Source organism: Opisthocomus hoazin, chromosome 13, assembly GCF_030867145.1.
Source record: "Opisthocomus hoazin isolate bOpiHoa1 chromosome 13, bOpiHoa1.hap1, whole genome shotgun sequence".
In the NCBI taxonomy this organism is placed as follows: Eukaryota; Metazoa; Chordata; class Aves; order Opisthocomiformes; family Opisthocomidae; genus Opisthocomus; species Opisthocomus hoazin.
Window position 1 is genome coordinate 18,973,401 of NC_134426.1, and position 11,843 is coordinate 18,985,243.

The 11,843-nt window shown below is 56.0% G+C and overlaps 1 protein-coding gene and 1 long non-coding RNA gene across 2 annotated transcripts; one reads left to right on the plus strand and one right to left on the minus strand.

The window, feature by feature from the left end:
* Window positions 1-217: 217 nt before the first annotated feature.
* On the plus strand, window positions 218-1,413 carry LOC142363017 (uncharacterized). The gene is made up of 2 exons (XR_012765434.1): window positions 218-302; window positions 664-1,413. It is a non-coding gene; the product is annotated as an uncharacterized LOC142363017 (long non-coding RNA).
* A 357-nt stretch (window positions 1,414-1,770) lies between these two features.
* LOC142363030 (somatomedin-B and thrombospondin type-1 domain-containing protein-like) lies at window positions 1,771-11,430 on the minus strand. Its single transcript, XM_075434857.1, has 6 exons — window positions 11,223-11,430; window positions 10,329-10,511; window positions 10,135-10,225; window positions 2,769-2,942; window positions 2,189-2,309; window positions 1,771-2,097 (listed from the first exon to the last, which is right to left on the minus strand). Exons 1-5 carry the CDS (start codon window positions 11,428-11,430, stop codon window positions 2,204-2,206), a joined length of 762 nt encoding a protein of 253 aa, XP_075290972.1. The 3' UTR covers window positions 1,771-2,097; window positions 2,189-2,203.
* Between the last annotated feature and the right edge of the window lie 413 nt (window positions 11,431-11,843).

Here is an 11,843-nt window from a genome sequence, read left to right on the forward strand (position 1 = left end):
GCTGCCGGCCGGACCCCGGCCCGGCGCTGGGGAGCGGCCGCCGTCGCCCGGCGCGGCCCCCGGCCTGCCCCCGGCCGAGCCGCTCCCGGCGCCGGCCCCCCCGCCCGCCTCGCCGCGGGGCCGGGCTGCGGCGGGGCCGGCCCCGGTGCCGCCGGCCGGCTCCCCCGAGCCCCCCGCGCCCTTCCGCATCAAGCGCCCGCCGAGCCCGGCGCCGGCCCGGCCGCGCCTCGGCGTGACGGCGAGCCCGGCGACGCGGAGCGGGGGCACGGCGGGCCCCGGCGCCCCGGCCCCGGCGGAGAACGGTGAGGCGCCCGCGCTGCTGCCGGGTTCTGCCGAGCCGCGGCCCTCAGCCCCGTCCCCGGGCCGCGGAGAGCCGCCCCGGACCCGCGCGTTTCCGAGCGAGCCGTCCCAGCGCCGGCACTGGGACAGCTGCGCCCGCCCGGCCCCGCTCCCCCCGCCGGGCCCGCCGCAGCGGGCGGGGGGGCTCTCAGGGCACGGCGAGCCCCGCAGCGTCGGGCTTTGGGGCGGCTGGCGGGGAGCGGCCGCGGACTCCGGTCTCGGCACCGCGACCCAGCCCCGCAGCGCTGGCGGGGACACGGGCGGGAGCGGGGGACAGGCTCCGGTGCCCGCTCTGGCTCTGACGGGTTTCTCTGCTCTGCTCAGGCCGTCTGTCCGTGCCGGAGGGGTCCCCGCCTGGCCCGTGGGGCTGCCTTGGCACGGCCAGGGAGCAGTGGGAGAAGCAGAGCTGGCTGCAAAGGGAGACGCTGGAGCTGCAAAGGGAGACGCTGGAGCTGCAGAAGGAGACCCTGCAGCTGCAGAAGGAGAAGATCCTGCTGGAGAAGGAGAATATCCTGCTGGAGAAGGAGAAGCTCCTGCTGGAAATCATCAAACTCCGCCGGGAGCTGGGCACCTAGCAGTCCTCCGCAGGCTCTGGGGTGGCCTAGGGCCTCGGTCCCCGCTGCGAGGCAGCCCGCTCCCCCCCGGGATGGGCACTGTCTGCCCACCTGCAGCCGGGGTCGCACGGCAAGAGACCGGGACAGCAGTGCCATGAGCTGCCCTCTCTTTCCCACCTCCTTCCCCAGACCCAAGGCTGCGCTTGCCGCAGTCTCCCTCCTGCCTGCCCACCGCTCTCGGCCAGCCTGGCGAGAGGCAGCCCGGGCATGGCACAGTGTCCGGCTGCAGGAGACTCATCCTGCCGAGGTGGGGGTTTTGAAGGACAGCGCTGGGGGGGTGTTCGCAGTGCAGGCAGGGCCACCCTGCGCTGCTGCCCACATCTCCTCCAGCCCCTCGCTCAATTTCCCTGGGGGTGTTCAATGGCTCGCAGCTCCCTGCGCGTTTTGGCCATTGCAGCGTGGGGCTCGGGCACTGCCAGTTGCTGCGGGCAGCCGTGTCTGAATAAAGGTGATCTCTGCGGACGAGCGTCCGGTGCTATGCCTGTCAGGGGTGGGGGTGAAGTCACCCACGGGGTGGTTCTGGGGGATGCAGGCAGGTGCCAAGGCCACCGGCACAGCGTCTCAGCTGTGGGTACCACCAGCCAAGGCTGGACCGGGGACCCCACCAGGGAGGTCACATCATGCTGGGCGAAGAGTGGGGAATGGCACCAGCGCAGTCCAGCATCGCCCAGCCCGACCCCACTGCCTCCAGCAGGGACTGCTGAGCCCCACGGCTGGAGCCAGACACCCACCAGCATTATTGCCCACGTGCAGGCTTTGAGTGCCTACGTTTAATTTCTCTCTGCAAAGCACAGCACGCAGCCGAGCTGCCCTTCGTGGCTCACCCCATGGCTCACTGCAGTCAGGCCGACCTGAACACGCAGACGGAGGATGCTCCTACACCCTCATGTTGCTCGTGAAGAGCAGCTCATTGCACACTGTGATGTCACGGCTGAGCATGGCATCATCGCATTGTCCTCCCGTGTCACCATCACATCATCTGCTCACCCAGTTTTAATCTCAGCGTTCTTCCTCTGTTAATCACCATACTTTACTTCAGCAATTCCTTTATATTTAATCTTTATAAGCAGGGTTTTCTTTCCATTCTTCTCCAAAATACTTAATGGAAAATGCAGGGAGTCATCTCCAAGGGTGGGCAGCAAGCCTGCAGAAGGGTGAAATTAAAAAAAGACAGGACGTTTTTATTTCATTCCCCCTCCCCAGCAAGGAGCGGTAGTGGGGAGGGCTCAGCTCACCTTCCTGGGGGAATCCTATACAAAGATGAGAGCTGGTGGGGGACAGACACAACCCTCCTGCAGCCCCTCCTGCACCCACGAGCCCTGGCACCCTGCCACGGAGGTGGCAACCCAGAAAGTCCTGGAAGGGAAAGGTGGTGAGAGCTGGGGCGTGAATAATTAAATATAATTTTTAAAAGTTATATATAACATATAATATACACAATAAGATAGTGGCAGTTGGACTAGATGATCGTTGCAGGTCCCCTCCAACTGAAATACTCCATTCTATTATGTTCTATACAAATACACTTATGTATTAGTGATTTATAGTACATATTATTGATTTATCTTATAATTATGGTGAATTATAATATTTTCCTATAATATTTTGGTATATTATAACATTACCCTATCATATTATGGCATATTATAATACTCTTATAATATCATGGCACATTATACTATAATATTAGTTTTATAGATATAAAAATATATAATTAAGAAGATAAAAGGAAGATGCCTTAGGGGTATGGAGAGATAGTCCTTCTTGCAGTGGGGACACACTAAAGGGGTGTCCCTAAGACAGATTACCACCTACCTGGCTCCTTTCAGCCCATGTCCAGTGCAATGGGGCCGGTGGTGGGATGTGTCCCCCCGGCACTCGACGCACACCCGCCTGTCCCGGTGCAGCCGGCGGCTCCAGGCCTGCCCGCGGCAGGGGGTCCCTACCTGCGTCAGGCGGAAATAGCCACAGTAGCTGGGGAGGGGGGAGCTGGGGGGGGGGGGGGGGGGGAGAAAAATGGGAAAATGGGGGGGAAAAAGGAGAAAATGAGGGGAAAAAGTGAGAAAATGAGGGTTGGAGGGTAGGGCAGAAGATGTGGTGTTTTCTTGATTGATGGGGCCACGGGTTTGGGAGTGTAAAGGGGCCATGGTTGGGAGGAAGAAGGGTAACGGCTCTGAGGGGGCACACAGGGGCCACAGCTCTAGGGGGGGTGCAAAAGGGTGATGGCTTTCTGTCCTGGGTTTGGCTGGGATAGAGTTAATTTTCCTCCCAGGAGCTGCTGTGTTTTGAATTTAGTATGAGAAGAATGTTGATAACACTGATGTTTTTCGTTGTTGCTAAGAAATCAAGGACTTTTTCCAGTTTCTCATACTCAGCTAATGAGCAGGTGTGCAGGAGCCGGGAGGGAGCGCAGCCGGGCAGCCAGCCCAAGCTGGCCAGCGGAAATATGCCATACCATAGACGTTGTGCTCAGTTCATAAATGAGGGTTGGCCGGGAGGGAGCAAAAACTTCTCTGTGAGTTCTGTGATCGCTGCTTGGTGACTAGCTGTGCGATCCGTCGCTGGGCAGTGAGAAAAATTGTATTGTGTACAGCTGTTCTGCATATTCATTATTATTATTATTTTTATTATCATTATTATTATTTCTTCCTTTGTTGTCTTATCAAACTGTCTCTATCTCATCCCACGAGTTTTACTTTTTGTCCATTCTCCCCCCATCCCACAGGGCGGGGCAGAGTGAGCGAGTGGCTGTGTGGTCCCAGTTGCCAGCTGCTGCGTTAAACCATGACAGTAATATTTGGCGCCCAATGTGGTGTGATACAAGCAATCAGTAAGGCTCGCTCACCCTTTAAGAGTGCCGTATGGCCCATGTGAAAGCCTAACGAAGAGTGGAGACTGACAGTAGACTGAATGAAGTCATGAGGCTGCCAAGTGCTGCCGTGCCAGACATGCTAGAACTCCAATATCAGCTGGAGTCAAAGGCAGCCAAGCAGTGCACCACCACTGATACCACTAATGTGTGTTTCTCCATCCTGTTGGCAGCAGAGTGCAGGCCACAGTTTGCTTTCACCTGGAGGGGCATCCAGTACACCTGGAATCGACTGCCCCACAGGTGGAAACACAGTCCCACCATTTGCCATGGACTAATCCAGACTGCACTGGAACAGGGTGAAGCTCCAGAACACCTGCAGTACATTGACAACATCATCGTGTGGGGCAACACAACAGAAGTTTTTGAGAAAGGGGAGAAAATAATCCAATTCCTTCTGAAAGCCGGTTTTGCCATTAAGCGAAGTAAAGTCAAGGGACCTGCGCAAGAGATCCAGTTTTTGAGAATAAAATGGCAGGATGGGCGCCGTCAGATCCCAATGGATGTCATCAACAAAATAGCAGCTTTGTCTCCATCAACCAGCAAAAAGGAAGCACAGGCCTTCTTAGGTGTTGTGGGCTTTTGGAGGATGCACATCCCAAATTACAGCCAGATTGTAAATCCTCTGTACCACGTGACCTGGAAGAAGAATGATTTTGAATGGGGCCCTGAGCAACGACAGGCATTTGAACAAATTAAACGGGAGATAGTTCATGCCGTAGCCCTTGGTCCAGTCCAGTCAGGGCAAGATGTTAAAAATGTGCTCTACACCGCAGCCAGGGAGAATGGCCCAACCTGGAGTCTCTGGCAGAAAGCACCAGGGGAGACTCGAGGTCGACCCCTGGGGTTCTGGAGCCGGGGATACAAAGGATCCGAGGCCCGCTATACTCCCACTGAAAAAGAGATTCTGGCAGCATATGAAGGCGTTCGAGCTGCTTCAGAAGTGGTCGGCACTGAAGCACAGCTCCTCCTAGCTCCACAATTGCCGGTCCTGGGCTGGATGTTCAAAGAGAGGGTCCCCTCTACGCAACATGCCACCGATGCTTCGTGGAGTAAGTGGGTCGCGCTGATCACCCAGCGCGCCCGAATGGGAAACCCCAGTCGCCCAGGAATTCTGGAGGTAATCATGGACTGGCCAGAAGGCAAAGATTTTGGAGCATCGCCAGAGGAGGAGGTGACACGTGCTGAAGAGGCCCCACTGTATAACCAGCTGCCAGAAGATAAGAAACAGTATGCCCTGTTCACGGATGGGTCCTGTCGCATTGTGGGGAAGCAGCAGAGGTGGAAGGCTGCTGTATGGAGCCCTACACGACAAGTCGTGGAAACTGCCGAGGGAGAAGGTGAGTCGAGCCAGTTTGCAGAGGTGAAAGCCATCCAGCTGGCTTTAGACATTGCCAGTCGAGAGAAGTGGCCAGTGCTCTATCTTTACACCGACTCCTGGATGGTGGCCAGTGCCTTGTGGGGGTGGCTGCAGCAATGGAAGAAGAACAACTGGCAGCGCAGAGGCAAACCTATCTGGGCTGCCCCATTGTGGCAAGATATTGCTGCCCATCTGGAGCATTTGGTTGTAAAAGTCCGTCACATGGGCGCCCACATCCCTGAGAGTCAGGCCACTGAGGAACATCAGAACAACAAGCAGGTGGATCAGGCTCCCAAGATTGAAGTGGCTCAGGCGGATCTGGACTGGCAACATAAGGGTGAACTATTCATTGCTCGGTGGGCCCATGACACCTCTGGCCACCAAGGAAGAGACGTGACATACAGATGGGCTCATGACCAAGGAGTGGTCTTGACCATGGACACCATTGCACAGGTTATCCATGAATGTGAAACATGTGCTGCAATCAAGCAAGCCAAGCAGGTAAAGCCTCTCTGGTATGGAAGACTGTCCTGGTTTTGGCTGGGAGAGAGTTAATTTTCTTCCCAGTAGTTACTGTGTTTTGGATTTAGTGGGAGAATAATGTTGATAACACTGATTTTTTTGTTGTTGCTAAGAAATCAAGGACTTCTCCCAGTTTCTCATACTCAGCTAATGAGCAGGTGTGCAGGAGCCGGGAGGGAGCGCAGCCGGGCAGCCAGCCCAAGCTGGCCAGCGGAAATATTCCATACCGTACACATCGTGCTCAGTTTATAAATGGGGGTTGGCTGGGGGTGCAGGGAGCTCTTCTCTTTTGTGTGAATTTGAATCCCATGTTGTCTGGGAGTTCAAACTTTTCAGGAATTTCGCAAAATCTGTGATTTCTGGGTTCTGTGATTGCTGCTCGGGGACTGGCTGCAAATTGGTCATCAAGTAGTGCGAAAATTGTATCATATACAGTTTGTTTTGCATATTCATTATAATCATTATTACTTTTAGTACTATTATTAATATTATTAGTATTTACTTTGTTGACTTATTAAACTGTCTTTGTCTCAACACACAAGATTCTCCTTTTGTCCATTCTCCTCCCCACCCCGCTGTGGGGTAGGGCAGGGGTGAGCAAGCGGCTGTCTAGCACTTAGTTGCTGGCTGCCAGGTTAAACCACGCAAGGACAATGGTTGAAATATAAACATGGGGAGGCCTGGCAGATCGACTATATCACACTCCCACCAACCTGCCAAGGCAAGCACCATGTGCCTACAATGGTGGAAGCAACCACCGGATGGCTGGAAACATATCCCATGCCCCATGCCACCGCCCGGAACGCTAGGCCGGGCCTTGAAAAGCTAGTGCTGTGGAGACATGGCACCCCAGAAAGAACCAAGTCGGACAACGGGACTCATTTCTGTAACAACCTCATAGAGACCTGGGCCAAAGAGCATGGCATTGAGTGAGTGTATCACATCCCCTACCGTGCGCCAGCCTCCGGGAAAATGGAAGGTTACAATGGACTGTTAAAACTACACTGAGCGCACTGGGGGTGGGCTTTAAACCACTGGGATATTCATTTCATTTAGCAAAGGCCACCTGGTTGGTTAACACCAGAGGATCGACCAATCGAGCTGGCCCTGCCCAATAAAAATGTCCACCTACTGTAGAAGGCGATAAAGTCCCCGTAGTGCACATAAAGAATGTGTTAGCGAAGACCATCTGGGTTAGTCCCACTCAGGCAAAGGCAAACCTATCCATAAGCTTGCTTTTGCTCAAGGACCTGGGCGCACTTGGTGGTAGATGTGGAAGGATGGGGGAGTCTGACGTGTACCTCATGGGGATTCGCAACCTCATCTGGTGGAAGATGTCCCTGCTCGTCGCAGGGGGGTTGGAACTAGATGATCTTTAAGGTCCCTTCCAACCCTCACCATTCTATGATTCTATGATTTTAAGATACTGGGTGAGAATAGCCAATAATTTGAACTGTATGATGCACTGTATGATGTTAGTTGCTATATCATACTGTATGTCATCACTTCTATTAATTGCTTTATGTCATATGTTGTGGTTTAACCCGGCAGCCAGCAACTAGGACCACGCAGCAGCTCACTCGCTCCCCCTACCAGTGGGATGGGGAGGAGAATGGACAAAAAGTAAAACTCATGGGCTGAGATAGACAGTTTGACAAGACAACAAAGGAAGGAATAATAATAATAAAGAATATGCAAAAGAAGTGATACACAATACAATTTTTCTCACCGCCTGACAACTGAATGTGCAGCCAGTCCCGGAGCAGCAACAGTGGAACTTGTGGATTTTGCTGATTTCACCAAACTCATCGAAAAGGATCGAACCCACAGAAAAGGGTTCCTACTCCCCCCCAGCCAATCCCCATTTATGAACTGAGCACAACGTCTATGGTGTGGAATATTTCTGCTGGCCAGCTTGGGCTGGCTGCCCGGCTGCGCTCCCTCCCGGCTCCTGCACACCTGCTCATTAGCTGAGTTTGAGAAACTGGAAAAAGTCCTTGATTTCTTAGCAACAACTAAAAACATCAGTGTTATCAACATTCTTATACTAAATCCAAAATACAGCAGCTCCTGGGAGGAAAATTAACTCTCTCCCAGCTGAAACCAGGACAGATATCAAAGGCATTACAGTAAGAATCACCCAGATTAATGAAGCATGAATGCTGATGAATCTGAGCAAAGAGCAGCAGTGACAGAATGACAACTGCCTTCAGCAACTTTGACGAGACCAAAATCTTCAACCCGCAGACTGTGGGTGTGGGCTGCACCAGATACACCAGTGGCCTGGCCAGCTCCACATGCAGTGTGCGACAATCCAACACCACACACCATCTTTCCTGCCCTGAAAGACTGTTATGACAGATGGAATGCAAAGTCACAAGCTAGATGAACTCAACGGAGATGTCAAATGGATGGCCCATGGGCTAAGGGAATGATAACTGCTTGTATTTATCAAAAGACAGGAAAAGTGGTGGTGATTTGTTGGAAAGTGTGGGACCTAAGAGTGATGTAGATAGTACAGAATAAGAGGTGGATACTGTCCTGGGTTTGGCTGGGATAGAGTTAATTTTCCTCCCAGGAGCTGCTGTGTTTTGAATTTAGTATGAGAAGAATGTTGATAACACTGATGTTTTTCGTTGTTGCTAGGAAATCACGGACTTTTTCCAGTTTCTCAAACTCAGCTAATGAGCAGGTGTGCAGGAGCCGGGAGGGAGCGCAGCCGGGCAGCCAGCCCAAGCTGGCCAGCGGAAATATTCCATACCTGTGGTGGTTTAACCGTCAGCCGGCAACTAGGACCATGCAGCTGCTCACTCACTGCATCCCCCAGTGGGATGGGGAGGGGAATGGACAAAAAGAAGAACTCATGGGTTGAGATACAGACAGTTTAATAAGACAACAAAGGAAATAAAAATAATAATAATAATAATAACTAAGAATATGCAAAACAAGTGATACACAATACAATTCTTCTCACAGCCCGATGACCAGTTGTGCAGCCAGTCCCTGAGCAGTGATTGTGGAACTCACGAATTTCACTGAACTCACAGAAAAGGATCGAACTCATGGAAAGGATCAAACTCACAGAAGAGGGTTCCTGCCCCCCCGGCCAACCCCCATTTATGAACTGAGCACCACGTCTATGGTATGGCATATTTCCGCTGGCCAGCTTGGGCTGGCTGCCCGGCTGCGCTCCCTCCCGGCTCCTGCACACCTGCTCATTAGCTGAGTTTGAGAAACTGGAAAAAGTCCTTGATTTCTTAGCAACAACGAAAAACATCAGTGTTATCAACATTCTTCTCATACTAAATTCAAAACACAGCAGCTCCTGGGAGGAAAATTAACTCTCTCCCAGCCAAAAGCGGGACAATACCATAGACGTCATGCCCAGTATATAAATAGGGGTTGGCTGGGGGCAGGAACTTTTCTGTGAGTCTGGCAAGTTTCACGAAGTCTGTGAGATTGGCAAAATCCGCGATTTCTGTGATCGCTGCTCTAGGACTGGCTGCGCAATCAGTTGTTGGGTGGTGAGAAAAATTGTATTGTGCGTTGCTTGTTTTGCGTATTCTTTATTTTTTTTTTCCTTTGTTGTCTTATTAAAGCATCTCTATCTCAGCCCATGAGTTTTAGTTTTTGTCCATTCTCCTCCCTGTCCCACTGCGGGGGGGAGAGTGAGCGGCTGTCTGGTCCCAGTTGCCGGCTGCCGGGTTAAACCACGACACTTTGTATGGGCGTTCAAAGGGGCCATGGTTTGGGGGAGGGGAATGGATAATGGCTCTATGGGGGTGCAAAGGGGCCACAGCTCTAGGAGGGGACTGCAAAGGGGCCACAGTTTTGTAGGGGGGTGCAAAGGGTCCATGGTCTGTGGGTGTGCAAAGGTGCCATGGTCTGGGGAGCTGGGAAAAAGGTCCATGACTTTTAGGGGGTGCAAAGGGGCCACGGCTTTGTAGGGGGTGCAAAGGGCTCATGGTTTGGGTGGTGGGAAGGGGAATGGCTCTGGAGGTGCGCAAAGGGGCCATGGCTGGGGCTGTGGGTGTGGAGGATAATGGCTTGGAGGGGTGCACAAGGGACACAGACCTAGGCGGGGGGATGCAAAGGGGCCACGATTTTGGGGGGTGGGGGCATGCATAGAGGTCATGGCTCCAGGTGGGTTGCAAAGGAGCCACGGCTGCAGAGGGGTGTGCAGAGGGGCCCCAGATTTGGCGGGGGGGGGGGGGGAGGGTGGAGTGTGTGTGTTGCAAAGGGGCCACAGCTCTAGGAGGGGGTGCAGAGGGGCCATGGCTCTGTAGGGGGGTGCAGAGGGGCCATGGCTTTGTCGGGGGGTGCAGAGGGACCATGGCTCTGTAGGGGGGTGCAGAGGGGCCATGGCTCTGTAGGGGGGTGCAGAGGGACCATGGCCCTGGCGGGGAGGTGCAGAGGGGCCCCACACCTACCTGGCCAGCTCCTCCGGCAGCAGCAGCCCAGCTCTTCGCCAGGGATCCCTGAAGTCCTGGCTGAAGGAGTCAGGTAATATCTTGGCCACCTCTGGCAGAAGAGTGGCCAGGGGGAACACAGGGACGGTTAAAGACGCCTCGGAGCAGGCAGCGGGGACGGTCACGCGTGGGGACCCCGCGGGACCCCCCATTACCTTTGGCCGTCCCGCAGGTCGGGTGCTCCCCCAGGCACCCTCGGCGCTGCTTGAGGTCGGGGCAGGGGTCCCCTCCGTGCCGGGGCGGGACGGTGACCTGGCGGCTGCGGGCCTTGCTGCCGACCCCGCACGGGGAGCTGCACCCACTCCATGGCCCCCAGGGCCCCACCGCGCAGCCCACCGCTGCCGGCGGGCCGGGGAGAGGGACGAGAGCTTCAGTGGCATGAAGGGTGGGAGGAGGAGAGGAGGGGAGACGGGAGGCAGGGGCAGGGTGACCCCAGCAGCCCCTCTCCCCCAGGCCCCGGGCAGGGGCATTGTGCGCGGCTGCCGCAGGCCTTTATCCCCCGCCATGCCGCATCGCGCTGAGCTGGGACCCCGCTAATCTCCCGGAGATTAGGGAGCGCTGACTCCTGCCATTGTCCCGGGGGCTGTGGCCGGCGCCTGCCTGAGGTTTGGGTCCCCAGGGTGGGCTGGCTCTGCACCCCGCAAGCCCCCGCTCCCTGTTTGTCACCCCCAGCACAGACCCCGGCGCCATGTCGCCATGGAAGGCATCGCCCGCAGCAATGGCAGGGGTAACACTGGGGCTCGTCCCACTCAGGTCCCACGCCGACAGCTCTGAGGCTTGCCACAACAGCGCTGCAGACCAGAGGCCACCTCTGTGGGCCTTCTTACTGTACTGGGAGCAGCCAGACATTCAGAAGCACAAAATCAGGGTATTGCTCCAATTTCAGTCCCACCAGCATGCCCAGAGACATCCCATCACCGCTCAAGGTACGGGGCTGGCAGGTAACAGCAAACACCCGTCCCCACAAGCAGCAGCCCCGGCTGGTGTCCCCAGCCCCAGGGCTCCCCCCGGCACGGGGTCCGGCCGGTGCCACCCCACCCGACACTCACCGGCGCGGCGGCACGCAGCGTGGTAGTCCTGGCAGCAGTCACCCGTCCTCTGGCAGTACGAGTCGCAGTAGCAGCGAGCCCGGTGGGTGCCCGGCGCCCAGCAGGTGTTGTTCCTGCCCGGGCAGCAGCGGTGCCGGCAGCCGCCCGTGGCACCCACCGGGCAGCTGGCGGCCAGCAGCCAGCCCCCGCAGAGCAGCAGCCCCCACATGCCGCTGGGCCCCCAGAGCACCCGGTGACAGCTTTCCCCTCGAGGGACGGCTTCCCCCCGCGCCACCGAACGCTGGGCAAGCAGCGAGGGCTGGACCCCGACCGCACCGCCCCTGCGCTGGGCGGGGGGACAAAGCCCGTTCCCTTCTGCTCCACCAACCCTCGCTGGCCCGGCTCTTCGCTCCGCAGCCAGGGTGAGGAACTCATAAAATTAACTGGGACAGTTAACCAAACATTGTGCACGGGCCAATGCAACCCCGGAGCTGTCAGGAGGAGCTGTGGACGGGCACTGCTGGGTTGATGCTGAGGCTGCCCTGGGTGCACCGGCTCGGCCCCAGAGGGCAGTGGGACTGGGGCACAGTGGGGGACCCCATCCCCAACCCCCACCCGCACTGCAGGAGCCGCTCGCTGCCC